Below are 14,871 nucleotides of genomic sequence, written 5' to 3' on the forward strand. Positions count from 1 at the left end.
ATAGTCCTAAATGAATGCTACCACCTGCTTTTGTAAGATTGCAGTGAAATGATACATAAATTAAGGTTACTCTGTTAGTATAGTTATATTTAGTACCTTATTGTTTTCCAAATAACTGTTCAGTATATGAATAATTGAAATTTTGAGCATTTTGAAGAGTGAGTTTTAACATTTGTTTGTTTCTTTTTTGCCTGCGCTACTTTTTAGACCTCGACAATGATGACTTAGATGGCCATCAGGAAGGTAAGAACATGTCATCATGTCATGTGACCATGTACATAGTCATGTGATCTCCTCCCATTGGCTCATCATTCTTGTACTGCAGTGCTGTTCTGTTGCAGTGTTGTTGTTATTTTTCTTTTTTGATTGACAGCTCATTTTTTATAAGCCACTTGTTAGCAGAAATTGTCAGTACCTACATTCTTATATATTTATATATATGTGGGGAAATATATTTATTTGGCTTAAATATGTCAATCCTCTTTGACTAAACAAAATGGAAAAGGTAAACTATAGGAACGATTTCTGCTATCATGGGCATACTAAATTGCTTGCAGATAGTTTTACAAAAAAAAACAACATTACTTTTTTGGTATGTAAAACTGTCTGTAAAACCTTTGCTTGTATTCATCAATATCATTTATTTATCATTCATTTATCAAATATCCATCATTATTACATGATGTAATTTACACACAAAAATATAACACTGTGCTCGTATATCTAACAATGTACTAGCAGTACCCAGACGTATGCACCCGGTTTAGTTTGCAGTTACTAGCACTAGTTAGTTTTGTTATAAAACCCACTAGAACATTGTAGATTGCTAATCCTACTTACTGACACTTCCGAAACTAGAAAAGGTTATTTTTATATTCCGAAATTAAATTATTACAGATTTAGAAACATTTAACGAACCACCGTCGAGTCACAGACAAAATGGAATGATGCGTTCAAGCAGTGCGGTAGATATCGCTAACCGTCCCGGTGGTACGATATCTACTTCAACACTGCCTCGGAGACGATCGTCTTCGACGATGTTAGCAGCAAAATTGTCCAACGGATCTACACAATCGTTACGTAAGCTGCGTTAAGTATAATTTGGATACCCCTGGTCCTGAAAACCTTTTTTTTTTAATTTTTTTTTTTTTTTAAACCTCTTTCTGCTGGTCTGTTATGTTTGGTGATGAAGATTAAGAATTATATATCAAATTTTCTCAAATTTTCAATTTTTCATTATGTTTTGGCATAATTAAGAATGAATATAAGATGCATTTTCAATTTCTTTATTTACATTTAAACACACAATAATAAACATATACCATTTTAGTCATGGTATCATGAAATCTGGTGAAGGGATTTGATTTTCTTTGTAGTATAGTAACATTATATACACCTGATAAAATTAGCCTTTTTTCCATTTTTTTTTCCAGACCAAAAATTAGTGATTTAGCTAAATCTTTTGTGTTCAAAATAAAAAAATCAAAAGAACAGTCTCAAAATAAGCATGAAAAATTAACAGATCAAAATTTCATCTTAAAAGATGTTAGTTTTAAGGTAGGTTCAGTGTATGATTGTTTATACAGATAGGGAAGGAAGATATAAAATAAAACAAAGAAAAAAATAATATAACATTTAATCATGTGACATTGCACCAGAAAATTTAGTAAAATTGGTCAGTCTGTATAAATCTTTAACCAAATCGTAGCAGAAATTTAAGTCACTGACTAGTTGCTGTTACCAAACAGAAGCAATAAAATGTTCCAAATTAAGAGAAGGTTTTATTGTGTCTGGTGTTTTTTTCCTTCTCATTCTGATAATAAAATTGAGAGGTATATGCAGTTTGTGTTATCAAGAGGCTTGTTTTCAAGGCACTGTGTCATTTGCATGCATCTCAGTGAGTCTGATCGAAAACAAAAAGGGAAGTAAAAGCCTACACAATGTATTATAATGATTACAGTTGTACATGTAGTGGCTATTTACTTGGTAGATAATCATCAATATTGATTGTCACTATAGGATTTTTATTGACAATTTGAAGGGACATAATATCAGTGATTACTCCTACAAGAAGTTCAAGCCAAAATTACTCAAAACTAGAAAATCTTGCCTATTTCTGCATCACCTTGAAAATGTTCTACTGATTGTCTGGAATTGTTAAAAACATATAAAGGACCGTATACCAAGTAATAGATTAGTGTCAAATTTTCCTGTGTATAACTATCATCCTACATGGAATAGTTTGATCTTCACAGAATATTAGATTTGTTAAAGAGTTCTTATCTTTTTTTCTGGTGAAAGTTGGCCATTTAGAATCATGCAGGACAGTGGCCCCATATCCGGGACAATCCCAGACATTTTGGACTATTTCAGGAAGGTCCCAGACATTTCAGGACTATGCACATGTATGGAGAATTCCCACATTGGAATGGTTAATAACTCATGATTATACCAGGATATGAATTAAACTTTATGAAATTGGCATAACAATAGTGGGATTATGCATTCAAAAGACAGGCTTTACATGAAGAGAGGCTTGGTGGCTTAATGAAGAGTGGGGGTTCTTTCTAATATGTAAATGGAAAAAGTTGTCAACAACTTGGATGTTCCTTGGAAGGCTTTCATTAGCAGCATTATTAAATTAACACCAAAGTTTGTAAACATTTTAGATGTGCTTTGTCAGGGAAAATCAACAGGATGGTGCCATTAGCAAAATAATCATCACCTGACTTTGTCAACACTTTAAAGTATTTTGTCATTGAATTTTGACAGGGAGGTGTCAGTTCTGTTAGAAAAACAATTCTGTGTTTTTTCAAACTGAGTATTTTAGTAACTTTTTCTTTGAAAAAGTGCATCATATCACTGTTAAGCACTATTTAACACATCAGTGATGTTTGTTTGTAAAAATAGAAGATAGGGAAACGACTTAACTCATCTAAATATAGAGAGCGGACCAGTAAATCTATTGTTTATGTATTTTATGGTTGACAAATTTCATTTTTCCACCTTAATTCTTTTGATTTGACTATATCAAAATGATTTTTCTAAAATTAACATATTTAACCTAGGCAGCTTTAAGTTATGAGTATTATCAGAGAAAATCTGTGTTTCTTAACATAATTTTACTAGAATATTATCATTTGCAAACATGACCATTTGCTTCAGAAAAAAATAAATTAAGGAATTCTTTTAGCTATTAAAACAGATCTGATAACAATTAAAAACAAGGATATAAAATAATAGAATTTAGAGTGCTCGAAGCATGACATTGATAAATCCATCAACATATAAAAAATGCAAATATTTACATGGTCTTATGAAAGGAGACTGGAATTGAGAAGTAAACACAACAAATGATCAGATATATCTAGTTTGTATTAGCATAGAAATTTTAGAATGAGGCCGAAGTTTTTTTTAGTTTAAGTATTTAGGTTGAAATGGAAAATGAACAGGGAAAATAGAGTATAGAAATAAGGTTAATCCTTTGTGGTATGGTTTATCAGAAGGAGGTGAATCTTTTAATTCACATGGATTTTCTTTGACCTTAAAACTAAGGTCATCAAACTTACAAAATATTGTCCGATGTAAAGACACTCAGTAAGAATTAGTCAATGTTTATGAGGCGTATAATAAGGTACTGGGTCTAGTATTAATTTAAAACCATTGGTTTAAAAAACAAATTGAATAGTGATCATAAATGGTTATGTATGATGTATAAAATAACTTGAAAAATAAAATGAATGTGTATGTATAATGATAACTAATGGCTTAAAATTTTTCTCACCTTGGCAAACATGTAAAATTTCATGTACAATTTCGGCCAAATAATTTGAAGGACTGGATAGCAAAATAGCAATATAATATTTTGTTTCAGAACATTTTATTCTGTTTAAGCACATTATTCATGTGTATAAAATAACAGAGACATTCTTTGTTACAACTTTTTCGGTAAATCAACCATATAATAATGGAATCAATATACTTTTACTATTGATAAATTTTGTTGAAATATTTTATAGGATATAGATTTATACCCTTTAAAGCATCTTTTTAGTGAAAAAAAGAATAGAGATTTTAGAATGCTCATTGAAACAAATGGCTTTTTTTTGTAATTTTAATATTAACAATTACACTGCTGATTGTTTAGATTCTACCGACTGCAGCCATTGCAGACGTGGATCAGACGACACATATAATGTGATCTGCACTTTGCGCTATTTAGTCAGAAATGTTCCCTTAAAGTTATGAATGGTTTTGTCCACAATGAGAGATGGACAAGTCTATTTGAGATATTAAGGGTTATGGTTAAGCACCATGGTCATAATTATGTCACCTAAAATAATGTTTCGTATCTGAAATACTGTCTAAAACAAGATAAAAAAACCATAGATATTGTAATTAAATTTTGTTTCCAAAGTACAAAGTTTTGCCTCTAGTTAATTGTAATGAACACTGTCATATGATGAATTATGATATGAAAACTCTGTTTGATCCATTTAATTATTTAACTTGTTGAAGATTTAAGCCCCAAGTAATATATTATTCTTTATAGCTCATGAAAATGCTAATTTTTCTAACTTACGTTCATACTTTCTAATTGCTTCAGTGAAAAAGTACTATGTACAAAATTTGAACACTTTAAATCTAGTTGCGCCCAGTCAATTTTAGTATCGGTCAATTTTTTGGCAAGGGTTAACTTTTTCTTCCATTTGAATGCCTCATTTTGCAAATTTACATAGATAATTTAAAGGAAAATTTGACAGCTGCTTTTGTTTGCAAGTTTAACCCGAAAGATTTTATCGTGAGTGACGGAGCGATTTTAGTCTACAAATCGTTTACAGTATTACGATACACTACGCTAAAAAAACTGTAAACAGCAGAGGTGATCCTTTGTCAATTTGTAAATACAGGAGTTCAAATACAGGAGTATTTTATATCAATTAAAGTTACTGTGTGCGGGATTGACTTTAATGACAAGAATTGCTGGGATAGTTAATTAGTGGAGGTCCGACTATTGTAAAATCTATAAAAGATGTGTTTATACAAGTGAAAACTGGATTTAAATCGGAGACAAGACGATGTCAGTATTGTTTAAAACATTGAGAACATGAAAAAACGTGATATGAAATAATTCTGAAGTTCCATCTTATGAAAGTATTATATTGATATAGATGTTAGTAAATACATAAGTACTTTTTATGATGTAGATCAGAAATTTTTGTGTTATAAACTTTCAAATTTGTTAATAGCAATTTTTTAATTAGGGGAGAATATCTGTTAGTTTTAGGAATAGCTGATCCAGAATAAATAAATGTAGCTTTAATGACGTATATTCAAAATTGTTGTGTTATAAACTTACAAACTTGTTTATAGCAAATTTTTGATTAGGGGAGAATATCTGTTAATTTAAGGAAAAGTTGATCAGTCTGTTGAATGACATATGTATGTATTATCTGGAAAACAGACATTTGAAAAACAAAGTCACGCAGGCTGTAGAACTGGTGTCATTTAGAAAGTTTATGTAATTGTTATTATATTCCATCAGTTTAATTGAAATGTACATGTAATATAAGTTAACAACTATGCAAATGTTGGCTCTATCTGATGATTAATCTATTCATGTAGGGCAGGTTGTGTTTCCTGACTTAGTAATTGATGAGAGTTTTTTAATTATGTTTAGTTCTGGGCTAGTATTTAGACAAAAGTTATACTTATGACATCTGACTTCCTGTGGTGTCTTGTATTAACATCCTTCAGTAGGATTCAAACTTGCTGTGGTAGTAGGTATAAGGCAGCATTCGGGTGATGAATGTTAATTATTATTTTGATAATTGTGCCTTTCTTGAATAGTGTACACTGTAGCATTTTTGTATGAAGCTGAATTTGTAGTTCTGATTGTCCAAAATTTAGTCTTTTTAGTTTGCTTACAGTTTGTATGCCAATAAAAGAAGAAATTTGTTGGGCTGTATAGCAATCATAATGTAAACTTGTATATATTGTGTTCTTTTTAAGTAGTGAAAGTTCATTAATATTTCATACAATCATGTAGATTTCTATGGAAGTCGGTTATATACAAAAGTGGAAGTAATTGAAACATTGAGTGCTGGGAGATTTTATGGTTATGTGTGCTAGTTGTTCAGATAGTTTATTAGGGGCATCTGTTGCTGAATGGTTATAGTTGTTGATTTCAAACCTCTTTCCCTTCACTGGTATGGGTGCGAAATTTAGTAGGGACTTTTGAGTTTTTGTATGTGAAGAAGCTGTCTAGCTTGCGTGTGGAATGTCTGTGGTTGTACAGATGCCTGAAATAATGCAGAGAGACACCTTATGTCTTCTTCCACCAGTAAGGCTGGAAAGTTTCCATGTTGGTACAACATTAACCCGAACCAAAAACAAAGATATCATTATATTTTGTATTATTCAAAATTTATTTGGTGTTATACAGTGATACTGTAGTATGTTTTGGGAATGTAGGAATGATTAAAGACTTGGTTTAAGATTGAAGAGGCTTACAATTACATGTGTTTATTATGTTGTCTTTTATATGTCACACAATGTTATAATTAACTGTGTTCTTAATGAGCAAGTTTACATTTAATTTGTTAAAGGGATACTCAGGCAAAATAATGGAAAAAAATAAAAATCATTTTCTGTACTCAAATCACCCTAAAATGACATTTCTTAAAGTCCCGACATGAATTTCTGTATAAATTCTATATATTTTGGGTTTTGAAGTTTAAATATATCTATATATGTTGAACGAATTTTGACGCGAACAGAATATAGTTTATAAAAGTCATATTTGAACCTGGAAGTTACAATAACATATTGGGAATGTATGATTGAAAAACTAGTAATTAAGGTTGAAGGTTTTACGTTTATCAATGAACATGTATTTTATTAATGGGGTGTTCCTGTTCCTTTATATGTCACAAATGTTTTGATCTTGACTGTTTTTGGTTCTTTTAATGAAGAAGAATTTAAACAAAAATGAAATGTTGTCCCCTTTAAAGATACCATATATGTACCTGCTCTAAGGTAAATTACAAATTCATCATGTATGAGTCAAGGCTGTCCGTTACTAATTAGAGATACAGGTATTCTATACATTAGAATTACTGTGACTAAAGAATGGTTTTAATGTTATGGTTTAAAGAACCCACATACCCCACCCCCCTCCCACTCAACAAAGTTGTATTGATGGGGATTCAGCTTGTTGTATGTCTGGAAATTTAAAAATGATTTATAGTCTAGAAGACTATACCTGGTACCAACAGGAAACTTCATAGATAGATAAATCTCATTTAAGAAAAGAGAAGTGTGCAAGAACAGTAACTTCCTTTTTCATAATTTTGGAGTTATTTTCCTTTATAAATACATCTCTGACATTGTCCTTTGTAAATACATCTCTGACAAAGTGGCATGAACAGTTGTGCACCTTGATTAGCTATAGTGGTAAATGCTTGTTTGACCTGGAGGATTAGCTTGGTTAAACCTGCATTTGCAGGGTTCCAGATAACATGTGCATGTATTAACAATGAACATTTTCATATTAAAATGCAAGAGACAAGTCCATTACAAAAAAAAATAATAAATAAAAAAATGGTGAATAAGATAGACCTGATTAATATGTTTATTATTCACATCATTAAGATATATTTTAGTTGAACTGGTTATGGCATGTATCACATTACTATTGAATGGACCATTCAGGTTTATTAATACATTGTAAAATTTGATATAATTTTCATATAGCTTAAATAAGATTTCACCTGTGTGTCCAGATATCTTGTTACAGATTGGGGTAGGGTGTAACCCTGGTTGTTCAATGATTTTTATACCTTGTTAACATAAAAGTAAATATCAGTGATAAAAATCTAACAATAAACTTAATAAGGAGATACCAGTAATACCTATAGATTAGAGTTTGATTATTGGAGATTGGGAAAAATTGATATCAGATTTAAAAAAAACAGCTGAGGTTAAGAGAAATACAAGTGGTTAGTAGTTATATTAAGAGTGATGTAATGTTTTGTGAGAGATAGTTATCAAAAAGGTATAACAAGGGATTATAGGGTTTAATTGACCTCTAGTGGTTTGATCTGTTATATAGTAAAGTAGATATCTATAGATTATCTGGAAAATAAATCAGTTCAACTTAAAGTGTTTTTATTAGAGTGTATATTCAAATATTGGAAGGATATTATCAATTTGATGTTAATGATTTAATTTCTCGGATTCTTTGGTGGGGTTCGAAATATTTGTAGGAATGGTGATTAGACAGTTGTGTCATTCTATGTATGTTCGGAGGGATTTAGAGGGAAAAAAAAAACACCTTTTGAAGTGGTGACAAAGTTACCAAATACAGTTAAAAGCATTGTATGTCATTATTTTAGTGTAATGTGTATTGTTTCTGGTTCTTTATTGGAGAGATCATGTCATTTAGTGTTTACTGTATATATTTACCAGGCGCAGAATGAGAAATGTAGAATTTTTATTGTAGTGTCTGTGTATTCTAATTATTGGTATACATTTCTGCATTTTCTAGCGAACATGTAATACATGTGATAGATTCAAAACACAGACTTTATTGCAGTCTATAACAGTACAATGATGAAAATGACAACAGGAGTGAACTCTTGGAAAACATTGTCCGATCTGTCTCTATCTTTCAAAGAGAGACAGAACAATAATGAAAATGAAAACTGGTTAGTCAGAGACGACACTGCTGACCTTACAGCAGAGTTGAGTAATACTGGTGATATACTGAATGAAGAAAATGATAGGAATAATAATTTTGTTACAATTGCGGAGAAAAAGTTGGTTGGGATATTGAAGAAAAAGGGATCTGAGGATAAAACAGAGATAAATGATGTTGATGATGGTATCGACGAAGGTCTCGGAGATTTGGACGATGTTTTTGATGATTTTGATGAAATGTATGAGTCAACAGTGAATCTTAATGAAAGAGTTGATATAGATAAGTTAGGAGAGTTAGACAAGGGTAGTAAACCTGAGATTATAATAGATTCTACTTGTATGTTCAAAGCTCACTGTGATTCTCTGTCATTGTGGAATAACTTAAAAACTAGCGAAAATAATCAGGTTGATAATAACGAGATCTCCAAACAGTGCAATATAGTAGAAAATGGCCGACCTGTGCGGCCATCTTGGTTAGAAATGTGCAATAATGACAAAAAACTGAATGATAACGATGAAGTGATTTCACCAAATACAAGAGCGAAATCAGTACATTTTGCAATATTTCCATATGTTAAAGAAGTGCCAAGAGTCGCTGATTTAGAAATGGAATTTGATACAAGTTCTCATGATGTTAATAATAATGATGGTCATGATAAAAATGGTAAATGGTTTTTTTCTTTTTCCTTATTTTATGGCACAATATCCAAAAAGCATATGATTGCCTTCTTACTGATGGGTGTGATGAAAAATATAAATGAAAAACAATGCCTCCTTAAAGCATAATGCACACTTGAATTTTTCGGTTTGAGAACCGTTTATACTTTAGACACACTAGGTAATGCATCAAAGTGCTAGTGGAATGGTTTCAGATCCATGCCACTAAAAAAACTTGATGTCAAATTTATTCAGAAGTAGGATATAATACATCAACACTGTAATTTATTTACATTTTAAAACAGTTACTTAACTTTCCCAACTGAACTCATTATAAGTCTTTCTAGGTCAAATTAGTGCAATATGTTATAAATTGTAAACATTTTAAACAAAAGACAAAAAAACAAGTTTCATGGTATATTTTATTTCTATAAAAGTATAAAAATGCTTTGAAAATATTAGTATCGTTTAGTTCAGTGACATAATTATACAAAATCGCCTCAGATGTGGACGTAAAAAGTATATATACTAGTTTACACACTGTTGATTCAAACTTAACAAATTGTTATGAACTTGGTATTGTGAACTCAATGAACTGATACCATACTAATGTAAGTCTAAATGGCTTTCAGCAAGAGATACGGTACTTTTGTACAAAGTTTTAAATATTATTATCATGATTATTTGTAGGTGAGGAATTCAAAATTACCATTTGATAGGAAAAGAAGCATGAAATTTCATCATAAACAAGGTTAAAAATGACATAATTTATATACAGTTGAAAGCATATTAAACAATTTTGCTTACCTAATGAAAATTTTAATGGACTGTGAAATGTATGAAGTGAATGAAACAAATCTCTGTGTGTCAAGTGAAACAGATTTTTATAATGCACATTTACCAATATATGTTCACAATATAATAGTACAATGTTGACAAGTGAAAAAAACAAAACACAAAAAAAATATCAGTAGATTTTTCACAGCACAATTAGTTGTGCTTTGCTATGGTAAGTGCCATAGTTTGGCAAATTACAGACATTTTACAAAGAACAAGCTTGTGACTGAATTAATGTTCTTCGGGGCACCTTGGCACTATCCTGTTTGATGGCTATGAACTAACTCTTACCTTCCCCATATCAGTTTCCTTGATTAATGAAAGCAATTACAGTGTATAACGATGAAATTTAATGTTAATAAATTAAAAACTTAAGTTCTTGCACAGTTATCACACAAATTAACTCACACTTTTTAAAAGTATTAGTTTAAACTTTAATAATTTTAATAGTTCCTAATCAGCGTTTACAATAGACAGATGTCTTAGGGTTTGCCATCTTTCTGTCAGACTCTGTCTGGCTGTTCATCTTTTAACTGGTTAGTCGTTTGTCTTTGCCAAAAAAAATGGTCATCCTGTTTTTATATTTTGTGTGGAGCTAATGCAGTGTTGTTGGTGTGTTAATGGTAATCCAGACAGAATTGAACTGTAACAATGAATGCGGAATCTGTAGGAGACTTATATGTTGTCTGATATATGACCTGTTTAACTAATGCCAAAAAACAACAACAAAAAACCACTTCTATATACACCTAGATACACATAAAAATAGCAAGATTTAATGTACATATAGTAAATTTTAGATAGACATCATTTTAGCTTTTCATATTTAAGGCCTATTGCTTTAGTCTTGCTTTTCTTCCCCCCCAATATATGGGAAGTCATTAGTTTTATTTACACCACAACTTTTGAATGTTGTTTTTCTTTAATTTTCATATTGATAAACAACAACAAAATAAAAATATCATTGTTTTTTAAGCTTTTTTGTGCCAGGCTATTTTCTGTTTTTTTAAGAAAAGTTAATATTGCAAAAATGTTTATGTATTAATTCTCTAAATATCGTTATTTATAAAAATTAACGATTAAAGACATTAAGGTTTGAAATAGCTTATAGAAACAGATTTTTGAAACTACTTTAGAATTATAGAAGGAATAAGCCAGAAAATACTCTTCTTTTTTTTTTAGAGTTAGTTTAAAACAGCTTTTGCAATAATTGGTTATTTTTAAGGTAGAATCTTTAGAGCATTTCGGAGAATTAATAAAGATGTGCATGCTAATTTAAACATACACCATTTTATCAAACGTAAGCCTCCATACATGCACGTGACACTTGATATATTTTGCAGCACGGAAATCTCATGTCGTACCCTCGTCATATTCATCCAGTCGTATATCACCACAAGATCATGGTCGTAATCGTACACGTTTAGGAACATCTCAATCGCAACGTGAGTATTCTTCCACGAGTGGGATAACTTTGGGGAAATTGTTTGCTGGAGTAGTCTCCCTTTTATCTGTTTTTGGTTTATTCACTGCATAATAAAGCAACTCATGGGATCAGGTTTGGTAAATTTCTTGCCTGTTTACCTCCCATTGGTTCTGGCTTATCTAACAGACTTCAACTCTCCATCATTAACTCTCCCTGATGTGCATGCACATTTTTACATTATCTCCCGTGGATATTGACCAAGTTTCTGAGCTTTTTTGCCTAATCTGCTAGTGGTTAAAACTTGCTGTTTTAATTTCTTGAGGATGTTTTTTTTTAACAGTTTTTCTTTGCAATGAATGCTGCTTAGCCCTTTTCTTTTACATTGCATGAAAGGAAAAAATACTGCTGTCCTATGTTTAAATGTATATATTCGTCAGTCATTTTACAGTCATTCCAATTTTTACTGCTGCATTTCTTCATATGAAATGTTCAATAACGAACAGTTCTTAAAAAGTTTATGCGTTTTTGTAACCAAGAAATACATCATTTTCTAGAATTAGAAAACTAACATTTTCTGGAATAATTAACTTTTGTTTACTAATTCAATTCACCGTTTTGTACTAGAACACACTTCTAACATACTGTTTTTTACTAACACAGATACCAAATCTTTTTAGTTTATTTTCTTCTCTTTTTTTTTGTAAAGAAAAAAAAAATCTGCTAAAAAGTTTCTCAATCTATTGATGAATGCAATTTATTTTTATTCCATTTATTCTTCATTTTCAGCAAATTTTATTTTATACCATACAAATTATTATTGTTTACAGGTTCATTGTTAAAACTTTTTTTATACCATTTTGTCATTGTACAGTTTCAGAAAGAAAGAACCATAATGTAGATCTACAAAAAAACACAAGACTTTTTCATTGTTTTTTTGACAATTACATCTTTTATTTATGTATATTTCTTTTATTAAATTGTGATTGACCACCTTACAGCAAATAGCCGGTCCAGCTCTCCCACCCCTCGTTCAAGTTATCTGACTCACACCACCGGGCATGCAGCTCCTTTGACCCCTAGTCGACCCAGAAAGGCGTCCTCTGTCTCTAACCCTAGAAGTCAGGGAACCAGCAGAGAATCCAGTCCTTCTAGATCTGTCAAGTCATCCGGTTATGGTGAGTTTTTTAATTCTGTCATCCGGTTATGGTGAGTTATTTGAATTCTGTCATCCGGTTATGGTGAGTTATTTAATTCTGTCATCCGGTTATGGTGAGTTATTTAATTCTGTCATCCGGTTATGGTGAGTTATTTAATTCTGTCATCCGGTTATGGTGAGTTATTTTATTCTGTCATCCGGTTATGGTGAGTTATTTAATTCTGTCATCCGGTTATGGTGAGTTATTTTATTCTGTCATCCGGTTATGGTGAGTTATTTTATTCTGTCATCCGGTTATGGTGAGTTATTTTATTCTGTCATCCGGTTATGGTGAGTTATTTTATTCTGTCATCCGGTTATGGTGAGTTATTTTATTCTGTCATCCGGTTATGGTGAGTTATTTTATTCTGTCATCCGGTTATGGTGAGTTATTTAATTCTGTCATCCGGTTATGGTGAGTTATTTAATTCTGTCATCCGGTTATGGATAAGTGATTTTTTCCTACCATCCAGTTATGGTGAGATATATAACATCTTGATACGGTGAGTTATTTATTTTTTGTCATTTGGTTGTGGTAAGTGATCATTCATCAAATTTAACCATTGGTATTCATAGTAAACATAATCATGTGAACATTCACCATGTAAAACAGCTGACTCCAGTTCCCTATTTTGTTTGTTTATCCAAAGATTACAGAAAGTTTATAATCCTGCCCTTGCTCTTACCCCACATCATTGTTGATGCATCAAAATAATAGTATGATTTAGGCTTTGAGGTTAATGTCATTAACTTTCTCATCTAGAGTTGCTGCACTTGAGAATCATAAATTTAGCATGGACTTTTATGATCATATGAACTTGAAAACATCAGTGTTAAGTTGCATGCAACTCCTATTTCCATCTTAAGTGTCATTTTCTTTGGGAAGTCTGGATATAATCTTATAAAAATTATGTTCAATTTTTTGTTGTTGTAGGATTACCAGGACGTGAACGAAGATTCAGCGGTAGTAAGTCTGCCGGTAAGAGTGGTTTGACAGTAAAAACATTAAAACCTGGTCAGGACGTGGAGGAACTGTTAGCAGATGCCTTGGTAAATAAGATCTTAAAGACTGATTTGTAATTAATAATATGTGCTTGTAAATGTTTTGAACGCATATAAAGGTTTTCCTGTGTGGCCAAGATGTTAATGTCATTGACTTTGCCTCTAACAACTATTGGTTGTATACAGTCAAAACTGCCTATGAAAGATAACTCTGTCCTTACTTCCTGTCAGATTTAAACACGTCAGAAACAAAGAAAAAACGTACAATGTACAATATTATTCTGACATTATTTTAATAGTTTTATTGGCACTAATTGTTTAACAATCAACAATCAAATATTCCTTTACATTGTAAATGTATACATGACTGTGTTGTTGTGTAAATGTATTTAAATGTTATTTTGTGATGGAGCTTCACACCTGGTTATCAATTTTTGTACTTACTTTATAATTGTCTGACATTGCCTTAAACAATATAAACTAAGTTTAAAGTTCATGAATAGTTTACCGAAAAATGATTTGTTTGGTTCTGGCCATGAATAGTTAACCAGTTTAAAGTTTGATAGGCTCTGTTCATGAATAGTTAACCAGTTTAAAGTTTGATAGGCTCTGTTCATGAATAGTTAACCAGTTTAATGTTTGATAGGCTCTGTTCATGAATAGTTAACCAGTTCAAAGTTTGATAGGCTCTGTTCATGAATAGTTAACCAGTTCAAAGTTTGATAGGCTCTGTTCATGAAAAGTTAACCAGTTCAAAGTTTGATAGGCTCTGTTCATGAATAGTTAACCAGTTTAAAGTTTGATAGGCTCTGTTCATGAATAGTTAACCAGTTCAAAGTTTGATAGGCTCTGTTCATGAAAAGTTAACCAGTTCAAAGTTTGATAGGCTCTGTTCATGAAAAGTTAACCAGTTCAAAGTTTGATAGGCTCTGTTCATGGATAGTTAACCAGTTCAAAGTTTGATAGGCTCTGTTCATGAAAAGTTAACCAGTTCAAAGTTTGATAGGCTCTGTTCATGAATAGTTAACCAGTTCAAAGTTTGATAGGCTCTGTT

General features: G+C 31.2%; 1 protein-coding gene across 1 annotated transcript in view; it reads left to right on the plus strand.

Annotated features, from left to right (window-relative positions):
- The window catches only part of LOC132758784 (CLIP-associating protein 1-like), a 140,320-nt gene that overhangs the window by 78,841 nt on the left and 46,608 nt on the right, over positions 1–14,871 (plus strand). Inside the window, exons 20-24 of the mRNA XM_060750481.1 lie at positions 208–243; positions 898–1,080; positions 11,538–11,639; positions 12,619–12,795; positions 13,750–13,865. Of these exons, the coding sequence (XP_060606464.1) occupies positions 208–243; positions 898–1,080; positions 11,538–11,639; positions 12,619–12,795; positions 13,750–13,865 (614 nt within the window). The remainder of the gene's footprint in view (positions 1–207; positions 244–897; positions 1,081–11,537; positions 11,640–12,618; positions 12,796–13,749; positions 13,866–14,871) is intronic.

This window comes from Ruditapes philippinarum, unplaced genomic scaffold (genome assembly GCF_026571515.1).
Source record: "Ruditapes philippinarum isolate M1 unplaced genomic scaffold, ASM2657151v2 ctg1302_1_1_1_1, whole genome shotgun sequence".
NCBI classification, from domain to species: Eukaryota; Metazoa; Mollusca; class Bivalvia; order Venerida; family Veneridae; genus Ruditapes; species Ruditapes philippinarum.